The sequence below is a fragment of the Lagenorhynchus albirostris genome, chromosome 12, assembly GCF_949774975.1.
Source record: "Lagenorhynchus albirostris chromosome 12, mLagAlb1.1, whole genome shotgun sequence".
NCBI lineage: Eukaryota > Metazoa > Chordata > Mammalia > Artiodactyla > Delphinidae > Lagenorhynchus > Lagenorhynchus albirostris.
In genome coordinates this window covers 41,714,527-41,735,352 of record NC_083106.1, presented here as the reverse complement: position 1 = coordinate 41,735,352, position 20,826 = coordinate 41,714,527, and the positions used below count along the sequence as shown (strand labels likewise).

Genomic DNA, 20,826 nt, shown 5'->3' with positions numbered 1-20,826 from the left:
ACTGAATTAATCAAGCTAATTAAGTGAAGCTGTTAAAGCTGAGTCTAGTATACAAATCCATCTGAGAAAGTATTATCATATGAGTGTGAAGGATAAAGGACTTATAGGACAGGGTGAGGAGTGCTGTAGAAAATCAGAAAGTGATCTTTAGTCTTAACTACCTTGCTACTGCTAAAGAGACAGACAGAGGTAAAAAACAAAACAAAACAAAACATCATAGCAGGAACTTTTAACCACAGGAATATTTTTTCTAAGTGCCATTTTCAAAACCGCCTTTCCTATTATTGAGCATCATAGCCACCTTTTAACTCTTTATTATAACACTGCAACTTAACTTTATAGACTCTCTGGATCCTTTTCCTGTTTTCCTTTCTTCCAGCTTCCAATTAATTTTTGTCTTTTTTTTTTTTTTTACCAGTTTTTAGTTCTTTGACAGTATGAGCATAAAAAATAAAATAGGAAAATCAAATTGATCCTTTTTTCCCAATGGATGCAAGATGTAGTCAAGACTGGGACAACAGCTGTCAACTACAATGGGAGTTGGTAGGCCATAAGTGCATTGCATTGTTTTAATCTATCTGTACCTCTGTTTCTCCACTGAGACTATTAAGTCCTTGATGGTAAGGACCATATGTTTTCATTTCTCTTTCCCCAGCACATAGTTCAAAGTTTAATACAGAGAAGACATAGAAGAAAACTATTGGTTGAATGAAGGAGTGAATGAATGTATGAAACAGAAATGGAAACACTCATACTGTTAACTCCCTCTCCCCCACTAACTACTCAAGTAATTCCAGAATAACTACTCAAGAAGGCCCAGAAGGTGTAGTTTTTTCCAAAAACATATGTAAATTCTCGGGGAAGTTGTATACACCAATATTTTCTATTTTTTCACCACAAAACTCTATGAGTTGTCGAGCAGTAGTTTAGGAACAGAACACTATATATCCATCCCTATTTGGTTTTGTTTTTAGATTAATGGAGCAAGAATGAAATGTTATACTATTTCTTTCTATCCAAGGATAATCTAATCTTGCAAAGACAGTTACCAAAGTCAATAACAATTCCTACTCAGAAGACAAATAGTGTCTGAATTGGATTAAGGTGAAACAAAAGTGCCTGATGCAGCTGTGTCAGTGAGGGACTCAGTGTTTATGGCTTCATTACAACCTTAAGTGGAATATCTCTTATTTCTTCCGTGTTTAATGAAGTCACAAACAACCAACTCTTTGTTGAGTGATATTGAAGAGTATTTGCTTTTAACTTGTATTTTAATTCGTGATTAACTAACTCTCTCTCACATCAGGTACTCAGATGGGTGCTTTAGGGACAATTAGCTGAGTGTTCCTCTGTGTTAGCCACAGAGTCAAGAAAAAAGATAAGGAGAGTCAGTAAGACCAAGACAGGGTAGAAGAGAACATTCACCTTCCATCAAGATCCTTGGCTGACTCATCAAGCTGCCTGTCACGGCTCCGCTCCCGTCTCTGTGCCTCATTCATGGGTAAGTGCTTCTGCTCTGGCTGCTAAGTGACTTGGCTGTTGTGTTTAGTTTTCAGGACTTTATCTCCTGTCTTTCTTCACCATCCTCCTCGGCCTGGTGCTCTACTCCTCCACCTCCACATACATAGCCCAGGACCCCCGCGTTTACAAGCAGTTCCGCAATCCTTCAGGACCCGTCGTGGACTTACCAGCCACAGCTCAGGTGGAGCCTTCAGTCACCTATACCAGCCTGGGCCAGGAGACTGAAGACGAGCCCCACGTTCGTGTGGCCTAGGATGACACCCTCCCAGCCCACTGAGGACACCTCCGCGGCCGTGTGTCCGCCCGTCATCTCTGTTTTGTACATAGAGAAAGGTATTTATTAGGTGCGGTTTACACAGGTGGACTGCAAGGTAGCGAATCTGAAAGCCTGTAAAAGGCATAAGCTAAACATCCCTGGAGACACAGGCTCTGATCCACCTGACCTGGGGAGATGCCTAGCTAGTGTGTATCCGGGTCACCACCCCCCTGCATTAATTACTGTGAAAATGTTTGAATCAAAAGCAAGTATTATTGTTTGTATTATTACGGTTACTGTTACTACACCGACTTCCAGGAGGAGCTTTTGTACTCCTGATGGGAACTCTCACCAGACCCACTCACATGTAGTTAACATCAATCCCACTTTTCTATGGCAAGTCACTTTTTAAGAATCACACTTTATTTTTGTGCACAGTCTCTGAGTGCTGCATGCCACAGGAGCTCCACCCTATGACGCTTCCTTATCCTGGGACCTGGGGGCTCGCGGTTTCCTCTGTTACCTGTTGGATTGCCTGCTCAATATGTATTTTGTGCTGTGACCCTTGTGGGGAGTGGCAACAGACCATATAATTCTCTATTCTAGGAATAGATATAAAACAAACATTTTAGCCTTTTTATATTTCAATCTCTGATTACTCCAGGCCATTGCCTTTCTGTTGTGCCACATGATTCTGCTAATCAAGTCCCTGTAATAACAGGATAAGGAAAGTTCCGTTTCTGCGGCTTATGGGAAACCCCAGAAATAATATTATTTGTGCTTAGGGCAATACATTTTTTTAAATCTTTCTGTTCCTCCCTATGTTCCCTCTTCAAAAACGATATTGGTTTTCCTTTTTCCCCCTAGATTCCTTTAGTGATAATATGGAAATCAATCAAGGCATTGGAAAAAGCCATGGTCCTCTGCCCTCTTGCATGACACCCTTTTTGAAATACATCAGCATGGGAAATTACCTTTACTGTGGAGTGTCATTGGTTGTTTGGCCTCCCAACAAAGTCGGGGTGCTGGTGTGGAACAGTCTCTGATGATCGTTTGATTGAACTGGCCATTCTGTAGTGGTAAAAATGCCACCAATGAAAAAGTCTGGCACTGTGGTCATATTTGGCATCCATTCAATAGCGGAATATATCACACAACATTCTTACGGATACAGAGAATATTACAGGGTCCTGATAAGGCTTTGAGGGGTGTGTCACCGGTCTAATTTTGTTGCCCTTAAAATACCCCTTTCTTCAAACACAGAAAATCAAGAAACACCACAAACCTCTATGATTTACAATAGATTCTACATGTCAGTATGTGCAATAGTCTTTACCTTTGGCTGGCTTCAATACGATTCGAAAAGATCCTCGATAGAGTTACAGGGTTTGTAAAGGGAAAATAAATGTTTGGGGCAATTCAAATCAATACATCTTAAGCAAGCAAAGCAAAACATCAGAGGGGTCTCTGTAAGGTAGAGAACAGATCGCAGCTTAGTCAGGATTTCCGTAGTAGCCTGAACAAGGCCTAAATACGGCTGGCAGAAGCATCCCATGCTGTCCGCCAGCACCCATGTGACACTTCTGCCTGCCCTCTACCCCAGGACAGGTAGTCCTGCCCTTGGAGTTGGAGCAGACAAACTATCTTTTCTGACATGCAGATTTTATGCTCATCTCTGTTCAATCCCCTTAGAAACACGTTTTATTTTCAGTGAAAAAAAAATCACCATTAAAGCTATATCAAGTTAAAAGAGCTTTGCCAATGTTTGCTCTCTGCTACCTTTTAAACCAATTAAATACCTTTCTCTGATATTTTGTCCATTCAGATCTGAAGACCTTTAAAGACTGTGGTTTTATTTTTGTGTTTACATTCCTTTGGTTTGCATAATTTGCTTGATTTATTGCATTCTTAGTATTTATTTTAAGCCAAATGTTTTAGTCTTTTTTATTCATTTTTATGACACTAATTTGTAGACGCTTAGTAAAGTCTTATGAGAAATAAGTGGATGAAAGTATTTCCAAGTCGACTCGGTGGACTGGGAATTTTTTTCAAGTTTAAATTTCAAAAGGGTTTGCAAATCAGTGGATGGCCACAAGTTGCCATCTGAATTATTTTCTAGGATATTTTAATTGACTCCACTGTATGGAAACCAAGTGTGAATGTTAAGGTGAATTCACTGTATACCTTTTACCATCCAATGTCCTTGTACACAAGATTTTCATGTCACTGGGGTAGCTCACTGTGTTGGTTCTTCTCCATTTAGAAAGGCTGATAACGTACTGAATTGTCTGAGATCAGGAGTTCCAGATTGACCCTTCGGGGAAAAAAGAGAATAGCAAGAAACAAACTTTTTTTCCGTGTAAAAACATCGATCCTTTGGGAGTGGGGTGGGAAATGGGGGTAGGACATCATAAACTCTAGCTGTTTGAGTTTCTGAAATTTCATAACCTCAGTAGACACCAGCAAAAATTTCAGCTTTTCAATCCACCACCAACCACTCTCTCCTCCACAAATGAGACTTTAGCAATTTGTCTAGAATTTGGTTGGGTAAGCAAACCTTAGCTCTCCTAAGCGGTGGTCCTCACTTACTCAATGACAACTTGCACTGGGGATACTGCTCGCCTTGGTCACACTTTCCCACAGCTCCGAACTCTGAAATACACAACCAGGTAGAACAAGCAATGGAAAAATTTACACCACTGTGTCCCATGAAAATGTTTCAATGTTTAGTTTAGGTATTGCTAACTTGTGCTATTAACCTTTTGACAAGCAGTGTAGTATTGTTTGTTTGGGGTTTGTTTTTGATTTGTAACCATTTAGGAGTCCCCAGCTAGCTACCAATACAGATTTTACCCCATGGGTAGGATTCTACTGTCAAGCCACGTAACAAAGCACACTAATCCAGACACTGCAAATGGAAAATATGAACCAAAAAGGAAATTGACACCGATAAGTTGAACAAACTCTCCATTTTTGATATTTGCATGCTCCCCTATGGACTGGCTGTGGCAATGTAATGCCTGTATAATGTTTTCAAATAAAAATAAATGCTTTATGAAAGCACAGAGTTCTTGGTTTTCTTGAGTGTTTGTCTGCACTATGACAACCAGGGAAGCAGCTCCTGTGGGATGCTAGAAATAGCAACGAAAGTAGATAGCAGGGTACATGTCAAAATAAAAACCAGAAAGAAAATATTTCCAAATTAGGAAGGGCACAGTTGGTCTCAGAGCTGTAGCTTCGAAAAGCCAAATTAAACACATTTGTAATTTGCAAAATTAATTATTTATCTAGGTACTTACTTAAGAAGGCTCTGGGGCTACAATCTCCAAGCCCACATTTAAAACACATGTAGGACAATTATAAATTTACCCCCAAGAAACAATTTCTCATAAAGAAGAAAGTTTTGTGTAAGCTGCCCTCAGCACAATGCCAGACACAAAGAAAGAGCATTAACATTTATAAAGCAGGACTGTTTGTGTTTCTGCGCTGAACTTACACAGCATCTTGTCATGGCACTTCTCCACTAACTGCAGTCACCCAGTAATTTTAAGTACCGAGAAACGATTGTATATAAATTTACATGTTCTTGTCATTTATGTTCATAATCAGACCTCAAAAATTAAATGAGCTGAAAAGACTGGGTGTCCGAGTTATATATTTAAAATCTTAAAAGAAAAACAGTCATTTTTCAAGGGAAAAAAGGAGCAAGGAGTGGCACACAGCCTTTATACAGGGCTCTTAAGTAGAGATCCATTGTGATCTGCTTTTATAAGTAGAACAGTACTGCACGTCACATAATTTGTTTAAACAGCGTGATTCAGTTTTAAAAAAGTTTTTCCTTGAGAAATGTAACTCTTTCTCTAAAGTATTGTTTATTTTTCTTTAGTAAACTCTTTGATCATAGATGAAATACAGTTGAACTTCAACTCAGTCTGTGTCTAAGTGTCCAACAATTCTAAATTATTGGGGTCCACATAGTATACCTAATAAACATATATGTCCTGTTTAGCCTGCCTTCCCAGTGAATTATCATTTTCTTAAGAGAAAGAATTGGGTTTCCTAAATGCTTGGAAGTTCTTGCAAAGGGAAGCTAAGGCAGTACTTGAATGGTTTTTGTGATTATTAGCATGAAGAAAAAGAGAAACAGGTAAAATTCAGCAAGTGGGCTGTAAGTACTGTATTGTCTTGATGTTCCATAGGAAAACAAATTGAATATCTGCAGTAATAGGGACTGAAATCAAATCCAGCTGATCTATTTTCAGGCCCCACGAAACACCTTGCTCATAGAAGGCTCCCACGTCTTTTTTTTTTTAATGGAATCTAACTTCTAAATCAGAAATACAAAGTACAAGGCTAAGATATTCTATTACAGAATATTCCCCTTTTCCTTCTACAACTAAGTACTTTTTTCTGTAAAATTCCTGTTCTTGGAAAGAAAGGCATCACGAGGTCCAATTAAACCACCCTTGAATTTTTTAACAAACCCTTAAAATGTTAGTCTACTCCTTCAGGTTGACCCTGGGATAAAAAACAACAAAGTGAAGTTCTTTTTTCACTTACAAATGGTGTTTTTGAATGCATAACATTGCTTCTTAATTATGTACACTGATCTTTCTTTCTTCTTTCTTCTCTTCCTTTTTTCTTCGATTTTTAAAATTTCTTTTTCTTTTTTCCTTCTGTGAACATAAACAGAGGACTCATTCTGGGCCACCTACTCAGTCTCTGTCCTTTATTCTCTATGTGGTCAAAAATGTTTAATTCAAAAAAAATTATAATACAGCTGGAAAGCCCCACACCTACCAGATGGCCTTTCATTAGTGCCTGAAAGGACACGGCATTGTGTGTCACTTTTTAGACAGCCAGGCAAGTCGCCTCCAAACGACACTACAACCTGATTAACAGGGAAAACTAATGATCAGAGTGGGGAGGTCCCTGGGAATAGACTAAAATTAGGGGCTTCCATCTGGATAGACAAAGGCCTGGTGTAATATGACTAAATCTATAAAAGCATGCAAATGAGCTTGTTCACCAGGCCTCAGCGTTAGAGCTGGGAACCATCCCATAATGCTTGAAGGATAATTTCAGGATGGATAAAGATAAATATTACTTTTTACACACAGGGAGTAATCTTCCTGAACTCATTACCCCACAGTGATCGCACTGGCTGAGAATGTGTTATGTCACCAAATAGATGAGAATGCTGCAGTCAGGCAGTAAATAGGCTGTGTAATTCATTATCCAATCCGTCAAGCAGGCACTCAGTAATTATGCCTGGACAACAGGTCCATAGACTCAGTCTGTTGCAGGCGAACCTGGCTGTGTGGTCACACTGGCTTTAAGAGGCATTACACCAGTACATCCCCGACCCTGGGAACTTGGCAGCACTGTGGATAGCTATGTCTTTGGGCTGCTAGATGTCGCTGTCTGAGGTTAAAACACCAGGATGACCACCTGCCTGCAGTGGTGAGGCTGTTATTGGATTCTCCACTCCTGGGGGGCAGCCCCGGTCTAGGTTCTCATCTTACTGTTCAGGCTTCCTCCTCCCAAACGTCTGAGGTCAGGGGTGGTGAAGTGAGAGAAGTTCCAGTGGTAACATCTCGAATATCTTCACCACTGTGTCATTGCTAAATGTGTAAAAAAGTAAAAGCAAGAGAGAAATGTGAGGCTAAAGGAAGCAGTATTGCTGGAATTATTCAGAAGTAAATTACACTCGAGGGCAGCACACCCATCCATTTCAAGAAATGCTGAGTAACAGATAAATGTGTGCATGCATGAATTCCTCATGGGAGGAAGAAGCAGATCCCCAGGTGCTGAAGAGCACATGCCTCATGGCGGTGGGTCAAAAGCCTTCTGCACCTGACATTTCCCCCAACAGTGTCCACAAATGCCATTTCTGGGATTTGGGGCTAAAAGGTTGAAACATGGGGTGATACCTACTTTTGTGCAATGTTGGGTCTTATTCCTGCCTTTCTTGCCCTTGTCTTTGTAGGTAGGTGAGGAGGATTACTTCCATAGTACCTGAAGAGGTTTGATAAATTTTAAGTAGTAGTAATAATTGCAGTTTCACAGATGGTTGGCCACTTGCCAATTTCACACTAAACTAGAAAAGCAGTTAAGAAAATCTGCTTGTTCTTAAAATGACTACTTTTCTAAATGAAATTATTAAAGAGGGAGGAAATGGGCTAATCACTGGAATAATCAAAACAGTCTCATTGAATGGACTTGAGGACACGGGAAAGGGGAAGGGTAAGCTGGGACAAAGTGAGACAGTGACATGGACATATATACACTACCAAATGTAAAATAGATAGTTAGTGGGAAGCAGCCGCATAGCACAGGGAGATCAGCTCGGTGCTTTGTGACCACCTAGAGGGGTGGGATAGGGAGGGTGGGAGAGAGGCTCAAGAGGGAGGGGATATGGGGATATATGTGTATGTATAACTGATTCACTTTGTTATAAAGCAGAAACTAACACACCATTGTAAAGCACTTATACTCCAATAAAGATTTTAAAAAAAAAAAACAGTCTCATTATGGGACTCCCTGTGAGCTTTTGTTTGAATTCTCTAATACAGTTTTGGGCATTAAATAGGATTTTAAAAGCTAAATAGGTCACTCATGCATAAATGGTTGAGTGAATCACATAACTGCTTTATGGGCCCCATGATTCTGCCTATCAGGCCGCATTTTAATTAAAAGGAAAGTTGTCAGGGATAGAGGACAACTTAATGTGAGGAGTTTGGTGTCGTAGTTGAAGACTGAGACTTCACTTGACATTCAGTTTTCAATTCATAATTATGACCTCCAAACAACTGTGAAGTTCATCTTCATTTCAGTCACAAGCTTAGACACAGAATTTGAGAGCTAGCGGGAACACTGGCGACCATTCCGTTCAAAATCTCAAGTCATGTCATGGCATCTAAGGGTGGAGACGGTTTAGCTGAAGAAAAGATGTTTAGCCTGGAGAAGCTATAGCCTTGTTCATCACTGGCAAAATTTGGTAGATAACAATATAGTGTGTGGTACTTCTGTAAAAGAGGCTGCTCTGTGATCACCAGAAACCAGTGTCAGAGAGCTAATGCAGATGCTTCCCGTTAAGGGGCGGGGCAGCTTGTTAGGCAGCTTGGATAAATGGTCCTTAGGAGGATCCCTATTTCCAACCAACTCCGGAAGTGGAATCCCAAAAAGAAAAGAAAGGAAAAGCACCCAGTACATGCCCAAGCTAGACTGCCTTTGCCCTTTGGATTGAATCCATCCAGCCGAATACACAGACGGGAAATTCTCCCTCTGCTACTCCTATTCAACATGCAAGTGTAAGAGGGGTCCTTGGGACTGGCTTTGCCTGTGATACTCCCAAATCCCTGGGGGGATTTCCAGCTCCCAGACACCCACTAGCCCTCACTCCTATATTCTCCAATGACCTGGCAGGTCAGCATCACTAGTGAGGCCACCACCCTTGGGAAACAAGTTACCTGCCATTGAATGAAGACCCGACTGCACTCAAAGGTGAAGAAGCTTCTATTTTCCTCCTTATTGGCACAACAGAAACCACTCAGTCCAGTGGCCCCTAGAATGCAAGGATGGGGGGAAATAAAAGTCATTGAACAAGAGATCATGTTAACTGAAGCTTTCAATTTTTTTAAGCAAAATTTGCCCCTGTCTGCCCGGAGGCACCAGAGTCTCTTTAGAGCCCTCAGGGCTCTGTGGGATCACCACCCCCTACTCCTGGGTTAATGGGGTGAAAACACCCTTTTACTATTTCTCCTGTGGTTGGTCGAATGGATTGCTTCTGTTCATAATACAATCTCCTTTCCTTGATTCTTGACATTGTAAAGGAATAGATTTTTATGTACTAATGTAATTTTGATTATTTACATTATCATGATAAAGTAGAAAGTCTTCTTTAGGGTACAACGTAATTCCCATCTGTTTCTAATGTGACTGTACCAGCATCCGAGTTTTGGCATCACACTACTTCTGTCTACTCCTCCTGAAGTGACTGACCTAGCTTCACGGCAGCATCCACGTCTGCTGCCATCTTCTTAGCTTGGTCTTTCTACTTCATTAATTCATTCTTGCTCACTGCTTCTTTGAGAATTTCAGGAAAATGGTTTTCTTTACTTTAGAACTCAACTGTATTTGATCTTTTGTCTTTAAAATCATTTAAGAAAAGGACAAAACTCTACAGAGCATGAATGATTGTATCTCAGATACTGTGCCTAGGCTATATGCACATTTGCTTCAAAAATTAGAATAGAATTAGATTTTTTAACATCACACTGCATGTTCATTAAATGAAAATAGTCTAGGTCCTAAATTACAATGATTTAAAAATTGCATATTTTTAATTTAAAATTATTATTTTTCTAATGTCCTTACCTGTCAACACCATACATCAATATTCCCATATTAGCAAAACGCTGTGAAATGTTTTACTGCTGGTGGAGTTGGTTTATGCCATCCATCCTGCAGAATGAACTTATTTTCCTCAATTTCTCTTTCTCTTGCATTTTCACTTCCAACACTTAAAAAAAATTTTTTTTACACTATTCTTTTATTCATCCAATGAAACGTTCTTGAGTGGAAGTTGTGACCAAGAAGATAATGTGGAGATAATAATATATAGCAAATAATTCAGTGTTATCCTTATGACAAAGAACTAAAAGGTTTTCTTGTCTTATACACTTTATCCTTAGAAGAACAGAGTAATAAGTATTAATACTGGAGTTGAAAATCTAAAAAATAAGGCAATAAATGTAGGTCCCCCAAAATCAAACTAAATAAAAGTTTTGGTGAAAGTCAGATGTTTTGCTCCAATCCAGGTTCTGCCTTTAATTGGCCCATTTGCAGCAAATGGACAGATGTAAACAGGACTCCTGACAGACCTAGCTCATCTCACATGTTCAGCCAAGGTAGAAAAAACGGGTGCCGGCAAAACTTTGTGCCTACAAAGAGGCCAAGTCAAGACACAGTAAGATCAACATAATAAAGGCCTTATGTGACAAACCCACAGCCAACATTGTTCTCAATGGTGAAAAATTGAAACCATTTCCTCTAAGATCAGGAACAAGACAAGGTTGCCCACTCTCACCACTATTATTCAACATAGTTTTGGAAGTTTTAACCACAGCAATCAGAGATGAAAAAGAAATAAAAGGAAACCAGATAGGAAAAGAAGAAGTAAAGCTGTCACTGTTTGCAGGTGACATGATACTATATATAGAGAATCCTAAAAACGCTACCAGAAAACTATTAGAGCTAATCAGTGAATTTGGTAAAGTAGCAGGATACAAAATTAATGCACAGAAATCTCTTGCATTCCTATATCCCAAAGATGAAAAATCTGAAAGAGAAATTAGGAAACACTCCCATTTACCATTGCAACAAAAAGAATAAAATATCTAGGAATAAACCTACCTAAGGAGACAAAAGACCTATATGCAGAAAACTATAAGCCACTGATGAAAGAAATTAAAGATGATACAAACAGATAGAGAGATATACCATGTTCTTGGATTGGAAGAATCAACATTGTGAAAATGACTCTACTACCCAAAGCAATCTACAGATTCAAGGCAACCCCTATCAAACTACCAATGGCATTTTTGACAGAACTGGAACGAAAAATTTCACAATTTGTATGGAAACACAAAAGACCCAAAATAGCCAAAGCAATATTGAGAAAGAAAAACGGAGCTGGAGGAATCAGGCTCCCAAACTTCAGAGTATACTACAAAGCTATGGTAATCAAGGCAGTATGGTACTGGCACAGAAACAGAAATATAGATCAATGGAACAGGATAGAAAGCCCAGAGATAAACCCATGCACATATGCTCACCTTATTTTTGATAAAGGAGGCAAGAATATACAATGGAGAAAAGACAGCCTCTTCAATAAGCAGTGCTGGGAAAACTGGGCAGCTACATGTAAAAGAATGAAATTAGAACACTCCCTAATACCATACACAAAAATAAACTCAAAATAGATTAAAGACCTAAATGTAAGGCCAGACACTATAAAACCCTTAGAGGAAAACATAGGCAGAACACTCTATGATATAAATTAGAGCAAGATCCTTTTTGACCCACTTCCTAGAGAAATGGCAATAAAAACAAAAATAAACAAATGGGACCTAATGAAACTTAAAAGCTTTTGCACATCAAAGGAAACCATAAACAAGACCAAAAGACAACCCTCAGAATGGGAGAAAATATTTGCAAATGAAGCAACTGACAAAGGACTAATCTCCAATATTTACAAGCAGCTCATGCAACTCAATATCAAAAAGCAAACAACCCAATCCAAAAAATGGGCAGAAGACCTAAATAGACATTTCTCCAAATAAGATATACAGACAGCCAACAAACACATGAAAGAATGCTCAACATCACTAATCATTAGAGAAATGCAAATCAAAACTACAATGAGATATCACCTCACACTAGTCAGAATGTGCATCATCAAAAAATCTACAAACAATAAATGCTGGAGAGGGTGTGAAGAAAAGGGAAACCTCTTGCACTGTTGGTGGGAATGTAAATTGATGCAGCCACTATGGAGAACAGTGTGGAGGTTCCTTAAAAAACTAAAAATAGAACTACCATACAGCAGTCCCACTACTGGGCATATACCCTGAGAAAACCATAATTCAAGAAGAGTCAAGTGGGTTTCTTCTAGAAAGAAATCTCTTTCCTAGCAGGCTCCAAGTCACGATGTGTTTTAAAAGGAAGTCACCAGCATTTTAATCCTCTGTTAGAATCACAGACGCCTAGCAGCTGTTATGAGAAGAAAAGCCGTGTGGATGAAAGGCTCTTGGTGCTGCAGCCAGGAGTCAGTGCTGTGCCTCTGAGGTGGGAGAGCCAACTTCAGGACACTGGTCAACAAGAGACCTCCCAGCTCCACGTAATATCAAACGGTGAAAATCTCCCAGAGATCTCCATCTCAACACCAGCACCCAGTTTCACTCAACGACCAGCAAGCTACAGTGCTGGAAAACCTATGCCAAGCAACTAGCAAAACAGGAACACAACCCCACCCATTAGCAGAGAGGCTGCCTAAAATCATAATAAGTCCACAGAGACCCCAAAGCACACCACCAGATGTGGACCTGCCCACTAGAGAGACAAGATCCAGCCTCATCCACCAGAACAAAGGCATTAGGACCCTCCACCAGGAAGCCTACACAACCCACTGAACCAACCTTAGCCACTGGGGACAGACATCAGAAACAACGGGAAGTATGAACCTGCAGTCTGCAAAAAGGAGACGTAAAACACAGTAAGATAAGCAAAATGAGAAGACAGAAAAACACACAACAGATGAAGGAGCAAGATAAAAATGCACCAGACCTAACAAATGAAGAGGAAATAGGCAGTCTACCTGAAAAAGAATTCAGAATAATGATAGTAAAGATGATCCAAAATCTTGGAAATAGAATGGACAAAATGCAAGAAATATTTAACAAGGACCTAGAAGAACTAAAGATGAAACAAACAATGATGAACAACACAATAAATGAAATGAAAAAGACTCTAGATGGGATCAATAGCAGAATAGCTGAGGCAGAAGAATGGATAAGTGACCTGGAAGATAAAATAGTGGAAATAACTACTGCAGAGCAGAATAAAGAAAAAAGAATGAAAAGAACTGAGGACAGTCTCAGAGACCTCTGGGACAACATTACATGCACCAACATTCGAATTATAGGGGTTCCAGAAGAACAAGAGAAAAAGTAAGGAACTGAGAAAATATTTGAAGAGATTATAGTTGAAAACTTCCCTAATATGGGAAAGGAAATAGTTAATCAAGTCCAGGAAGCACAGAGAGTCCCATACAGGATAAATACAAGGAGAAATACGCCAAAACACATATTAATCAAACTGTCAAAAATTAAATACCAAGAAAGCATATTAAAAGCAGCAAGGGAAAAACAACAAATAACACACAAGGGAATCCCCATAAGGTTAACAGCTGATCTTTCAGCAGAAACTCTGCAAGCCAGAAGGGAGTGGCAGGACATACTGAAAGTGATGAAGGAGAAAAACCAGCAACCAAGATTACTCTACCCAGCAAGGATCTCATTCAGATTTGATGGAGAAATTAAAACCTTTACAGACAAGCAAAAGCTGAGAGAGTTCAGCACCACCAAACCAGCTTTACAACAAATGCTAAAGGAACTTCTCTAGGCAAGAAACACAAGAGAAGGAAAAGACATATAAAAATGAATGCAAAACAATTTTGAAAATGGGAATAAGAACATACATAATGATAATTACCTTAAATGTAAATGGATTAAATGCTCCCACCAAAAGAATCAGATTGGCTGAATGGATACAAAAACAAGACCCATATATATATGCTGTCTACAAGAGGCCCACTTCAGACCTAGAAACACATACAGACTGAAAGTAAGGGGATGGAGAAAGATATTCCATGCAAATGGAAACCAAAAGAAAGCTGGAGTAGCAATTCTCATATCAGACAAAATAGACTTTAAAACAAAGACTATTAGAAGAGACAAAGAAGGACACTACATAATGATCAAGGAATCTATCCAAGAAGAAGATATAAAAATTGTAAATATTTATGCACCCATCATAGGAGCACCTCAATACATAATGCAAATACTAACAGCCATGAAAGGGGAAATTGACAGTAACACATTCATAGTAGGGGACTTTAACACCCCACTTTCACCAATGGACAGATCATCCAAAACAAAAAAAATAAAGAAAAACAAGCTTTAAATGATACGTTAAACAAGATGGACTTAATTGATATTTATATGACACTCCATCCAAAAACAACAGAATACACATTTTTCTCAAGTGCTCATGGAACATTCTCCAGGATAGATCATACTTTGGGTCAAAAATCAAGCCTTGATAAATTTAAGAAAATTGAAATTGTATCAAGTATCTTTTCCGACTACAACGCCATGAGACTAGATATCAATTACAGGAAAACATCTGTAAAAAATACAAACACATGGAGGCTAAACAGTACACTACTTAATAACGAAGTGATCACTGAAGAAATCAAAGAGGAAATAAAAAAATACCTAGAAACAAATGACAATGGAGACACAACGACCCAAAACCTATGGGATGCAGCAATAGCAGTTCTAAGAGGGAAGTTTATAGCAACACAAGCCCACCTGAAGAAGCAGTAAACATCTCGAATAAGCAACCTAACCTTACATCTAAAGCAATTAGAGAAAGAAGAACAAAAACACCCCAAAGTTAGCAGAAGGAAAGAAATCATAAAAATCAGATCAGAAATAAATAAAAAAAGAAATGAAGGAAACAATAGCAAAGATCAATAAAACTAAAAGCTGGTTCTTTGAGAAGATAAACAAAATAGATAAACCATTAGCCAGACTCATCAAGAAAAAAAGGGAGAAGACTCAAATCAATAGAATTAGAAAGGAAAAGGAGAAGTAACAACTGACACTGCAGAAATATAAAAGATCATGAGAGATTAGGACAAGCAACTCTATGCCAACAAAATGGACAACCAGGAAGAAATGGACAAATTCTTAGAAATGCACAACCTGCCAAGACTGAATCAGGAAGAAATAGAAAATATGAACAGACCAATCACAAGCACTGAAATTGAAACTGTGATTAAAAATCTTCCAACAAACAGAAGCCCAGGACCAGATGGCTTCACAGGTGAATTCTATCAAACATTTAGAGAAGAGCTAACACACATCCTTCTCAAACTCTTCCAAAATATAGCAGAGGGAGGAACACTCCCAAATTCCTTCTATGAAGCCACCATCATCTTGATACCAAAACCAGACAAGGATGTCACAAAGAAAGAAAACTACAGGCCAATATCACTGATGAACATAGATGCAAAAATCCTCAACAAAATACTAGCAAACAGAATCCAACAGCACATTAAAAGGATCATACACCATGATCAAGTGGGGTTTATTCCAGGAATGCAAGGATTCTTCAATATACGCAAATCTATCAATGTGATAAACCATATTAACAAATTGAAGGAGAAAAACCATATGATCATCTCAATAGATGCAGAGAAAGCTTTTGACAAAATTCAACACCCATTTGTGATAAAAACCCTCCAGAAAGGAGGCATAGAGGGAACTTTCCTCAACATAATAAAGGCCATATATGACAAGCCCACAGCCAACATCATCCTCAATGGTGAAAAACTGAAACCATTTCCACTAAGATCAGGAACAAGACAAGGTTGCCCACTCTCACCACTATTATTCAACATAGTTTTGGAAGTTTTAGTCACAGCAATCAGAGAAGAAAAGGAAATAAAAGGAACCCAAATCGGAAAAGAAGAAGTAAAGCGGTCACTGTTTGCAGATGACATGATACTGTACATAGAGAATCCTAAAGATGCTACCAGAAAACTACTAGAGCTAATCAATGAATCTGGTAAAGTAGCAGGATACAAAATTAATGCACAGAAATCTCTGGCATTCCTATACACTAATGATGAAAAATCTGAAAGTGAAATCAAGAAAACACTCCCATTTACCATTGCAACAAAAAGAATAAAATATCTCGAAATAAACCTACCTAAGGAGACAAGACGTGTATTCAGAAAATTATAAGACACTGATGAAAGAAATTAAAGATGATACAAATAGATGGAGAGATATACCATGTTCTTGGATTGGAAGAATCAACATTGTGAAAATGACTCTACTACCCAAAGCAATCTATAGATTCAGTGCAATCCCTATCAAACTACCACTGGCATTTTTCACAGAAATAGAACAAAAAATTTCACAACTTGTATAGAAACACAAAAGACCCCGAATAGCCAAAGCAATCTTGAGAATGAAAGACGGATCTGGAGGAATCAGGCTCCCTGACTTCAGACTATACTACAAAGCTACAGTAATCAAACAGTATGGTACTGGCACAAAAACAGAAAGATAGATCAATGGAACAGGATAGAAAGCCCAGAGATAAACCCACGCACATATGGTCACCTTATCTTTGATAAAGGAGGCAGGAATATACAGTGGAGAAAGGACAGCCTCTTCAATAAGTGGTGCTGGGAAAACTGGACAGGTACATGTAAAAGTATGAGATTAGATCACTCCCTAACACCATACACAAAAATAAGCTCAAAATGGATTAAAGACCTAAATGTAAGGCCAGAAACTATCAAACTCTTAGAGGAAAATATAGGCAGAACACTCTATAACATACATCACAGCAAGATCCTTTTTGACCCACTTCCTAGAGAAATGGAAATAAAAACAAAAATAAACAAATGGGACCTAATGAAACTTCAAAGCTTTTGCATAGCAAAGGAAACCATAAACAAGACGAAAAGACAACCCTCAGAATGGGAGAAAATATTTGCAAATGAAGCAACTGACAATGGATTAATTTCCAAAATTTACAAGCAGCTCATGCAGCTCAATAACAAAAAAACAAACAACCCAATCCAAAAGTGGGCAGAAGACCTAAATAAACATTTCTCCAAAGAAGATATTCAGACTGCCAACAAACACATGAAAGAATGCTCAACATCATTAATCATTAGAGAAATGCAAATCAAAACTACAATGAGATATCATTTCACACCAGTCAGAATGGCCATCATCAAAAAATTTGGAAACAATAAATGCTGGAGAGGGTGTGGAGAAAAGGGAACACTCTTGCACTGCTGGTGGGAATGTGAATTGGTTCAGCCACTATGGAGAACAGTATGGAGGTTCCTTAAAAAACTACAAATAGAACTACCATATGACCCAGAAATCCCACTACTGGGCATATACCCTGAGAATACCATAATTCAAAAAGAGTCATGTACCAAAATGTTCATTGCAGCTCTATTTACAATAGCCCGGAGATGGAAACAACCTAAGTGCCCATCATCGGATAAATGGATAAAGAAGATGTGGCACATATATACAATGGAATATTACTCAGCCATAAAAAGAAATGAAATTGAGCTATTTGTAATGAGGTGGAGAGGCCTAGAGTCTGTCCTACAGAGTGAAGTGAGTCAGAAAGAGAAAGACAAATACCGTATGCTAACACATATATATGGAATTTAAGGGGAAAAAAATGTCATGAAGAACCTAGAGGTAAGACAGGAATAAAGACACAGACGTACTGGAGAACGGACTTGAGGATATGGGGAGGGGGAAGGGTGAGCTGTGACAGGGCGAGAGAGAGGCATGGACATATATACACTAACAAACGTAAGGTAGCTAGCTAGTGGGAAGCAGCCGCATGGCACAGGGATATCGGCTCGGTGCTTTGTGACCACCTAGAGGGGTGGGATACGGAGGATGGGAGAGAGACGCAAGAGGGAGGAGATATGGGGATATATGTATATGTATAGCTGATTCACTTTGTTATAAAGCAGATAACACACCATTGTAAAGCAATTATACTCCAATAAAGATGTTTAAAAAAAAAAAAAGACACGGTAAGGGAATCCAAGTTAACTGAAATGATCTAGGTCTCCTTCTATTAGCCCAGAGTTGCTCCAGATAATGCTATTATTTCGACCCACCAGAGGGGATTCCAAAACCTACCTCTACGTGGAACTTGAGACCACCTTTCAGCCACTTGCTTAAAGATTATGTCCTATTATGAACACAAGATGATGGTTTTCTCCAGGAAAGGAAATTTGAAAATCCTTCCTCCTCTATTCCTTTGCAGCTCGACCTAGCAGCTGTGTCTACTTTTACCTTAATGGGATGTGTTCCTCATCTGAACATCTTATTCCAGCTGTCAATCTCCAGCAGAGCTGTGAACTCAGGCCTCCAAGATTTCTCTGAGAAGCTCAAGGGCAGCTAATAATAAGACCAAAGACATCAATTTTGCCGCATCCCATACCACATGTGGTTCAGAACAAGATAATGTTTGAGAACAAAGCAATTAGACTACATTCCTCCTTCCTGGATGCAACTAGACCTGTGCTTAGGATATGATTTCAATGAATGCCTTTTTAAGTTAGAGAAATGAAAGCCCCCAAACAGGCCAAACCCAGGTTTTCCATTTGCGTCTATAATGGAAACAAGTTGCTCCCTTTATAAAATCAAGCCCTGGTCCTCTGATACTGACAACGGATAGAGACTCTCCCATCACTTGGGGGATAATGTGGAGCTACAGTAAGTAGTACCAGATCTTCAAGGGGAAGATGCAGCTCAGTGAAAAGCGTCAGATCTCAAGGGCTCTCCCTTTAAGGAGACCTTTGCCCGTTGCCAATCTTGGAGCATCCTGGCTCAAGGTTTTAGGGGAGCCATTTTCTTTGAATCTGTTACAGATTTCTATGTAGCTGAAGCTATAACTGATATAATTTATTCTACTGTGTGCTAGACAATGGGCATTGTAGCGATTGTCCCATTGAGTCCTCAAAACAACCCTATGGGTGGGTTGTAAAGTGTATCCCAGTTTTTTTCTTGTTTTGATGAGTTAGTTAATAGAGGCACGGATGGGTGATATATCACCAAGTTTACCCAATTAGCAAGTGATGAGGCCAGGCTGCAAACCCAGGTGTGCCTGACTCCAAAGACGGAAGATACACTATCAACAAGATGTCTTATGATATCTCAGAAAACGGTTCAAATTCACCAAACCTTTGAGGAGGCACCTGCAAGAATCCAGTGCAAAGAAGCATGTGGGAGAGGAATGAAGTGACTCTGCATCCAAGTATAGAATGGGTTACATTGTAACGAGTAAGTCAGCTAGCTTAGAAAACCAACGCTAACCACATTCAAGGCTCTCCTTTGGTACGGGAAATGCGTGACAGACAGATTCCCCCTGTGTAGTCCCAACAGTAACACTGGTCTGAGGAAAAGAAAAACAAAACAAAAACGGAAGAAGTACTAACTTGCTCTGGAGGTAGAAAGACGTAGTCGGGGAAGTTCTTGACTCCTCCAAAGGCCCCATCCCGCCTGCCGAGGCAGCAGGTCCCTCCCACCCCCTCCCCCAGGGAGACATCTTATCTGTACCACCTTTCAGTAGCACTGGCGCAGCCTCCTTCTTGAAGCACTTCTTTCCGTTGAAGTTTGTGGACCATGCTCGCCTGGCGTCCCTGCACCTCACAGTCCACGTAGGCCACTCCTTCCTGGTGTCCCTTACTGGCCCCTCCTACTCACGCACAACGCTGAACGTTGGAGCTTCCCACAGCTCCGCCTTCAGTTTGCTTCTCCTTTTTATCTGCACTCACTCGCACTGCTTTAAACACCAGCTTCATGCTGACGACTCACTTTTGCATCCCCAGCCCAGACCGTTCCCTGCCTGTTCCACGTGTCCACGTGGATGTCCGTTGGGCCTCCTGAGGAGTATGAACAGCAACATGGGGTCACTTATGTCAAAGGCTCTAAAATGAAGCCAGTAGGCCATTAAGGAAGTGGAAATTACATCCACACCGGATGCAGTAGAAACTTCTGACCTGGCCAGCTTCCTGAGACCACCAGAACTTGTTTTCTTTATTTACCCTTTAGAAATCGCAGCTAAGCAACCGATTGCTGCCAAGTGACCGAATGCCTGCCCCGATCGTAGTTCTGTAAAAATAACCTACGGAATGTCTCTGGAACGTCTTTGTCAGTTGTCTTTACGAACCCGCCGTTTTCTACTTTCCTCAGAGCACATTTGAGTTGCTGCTCAAGCCGGTGCCTCCTGCGTTGCAATTCTTAAGATGGCAAACAAGCTCTTTTTCTCATTTGCAGACCTCTGCATTTCTTGGGCGACACTCTCCAACCTAACCGGTCCAAAACAGAACTTGTGATTCTCCCCAGATCTGTTTCTCCTCCAGTTTTCCCCATCTAACTTAATAGCACCATCATCTCCCTGGTCACTAGAGCCAAGCACCTCAGATTCATCCTCGATGTTGTTCTTTTCATCAGCATTCGCATCCAATCCATCAGGAAGTCTTGTTAAATCCTATTGCTCATGCCCTGAAGATGATTACTCAGCACAGCTGCTTCTGCCGCCCCAGTCCAAGCCTCCTTCCTCTCTGTCCTGAGCTGTGGAAACTGCCAGCTAAGTGCCCTCGCCTCTCTACCCCTGCAACTCTACTTAGAGAGATC

General features: G+C 39.9%; 1 protein-coding gene and 1 long non-coding RNA gene across 2 annotated transcripts in view; one reads left to right on the top strand and one right to left on the bottom strand.

The window, feature by feature from the left end:
- The window catches only part of SLC35F1 (solute carrier family 35 member F1), a 422,653-nt gene extending 417,809 nt beyond the window's left edge, over window positions 1-4,844 (top strand). The window contains exon 8 of the mRNA XM_060167349.1: window positions 1,550-4,844. Coding sequence (XP_060023332.1) covers window positions 1,550-1,774 — 225 coding nt within the window. The 3' untranslated portion in view covers window positions 1,775-4,844. The remainder of the gene's footprint in view (window positions 1-1,549) is intronic.
- A 1,733-nt stretch (window positions 4,845-6,577) lies between these two features.
- Window positions 6,578-20,392, bottom strand: LOC132530822 (uncharacterized). The gene is made up of 5 exons (XR_009543904.1): window positions 20,319-20,392; window positions 9,250-9,344; window positions 7,715-7,795; window positions 7,226-7,401; window positions 6,578-6,661 (listed from the first exon to the last, which is right to left on the bottom strand). It is a non-coding gene; the product is annotated as an uncharacterized LOC132530822 (long non-coding RNA).
- Window positions 20,393-20,826: the final 434 nt, after the last annotated feature.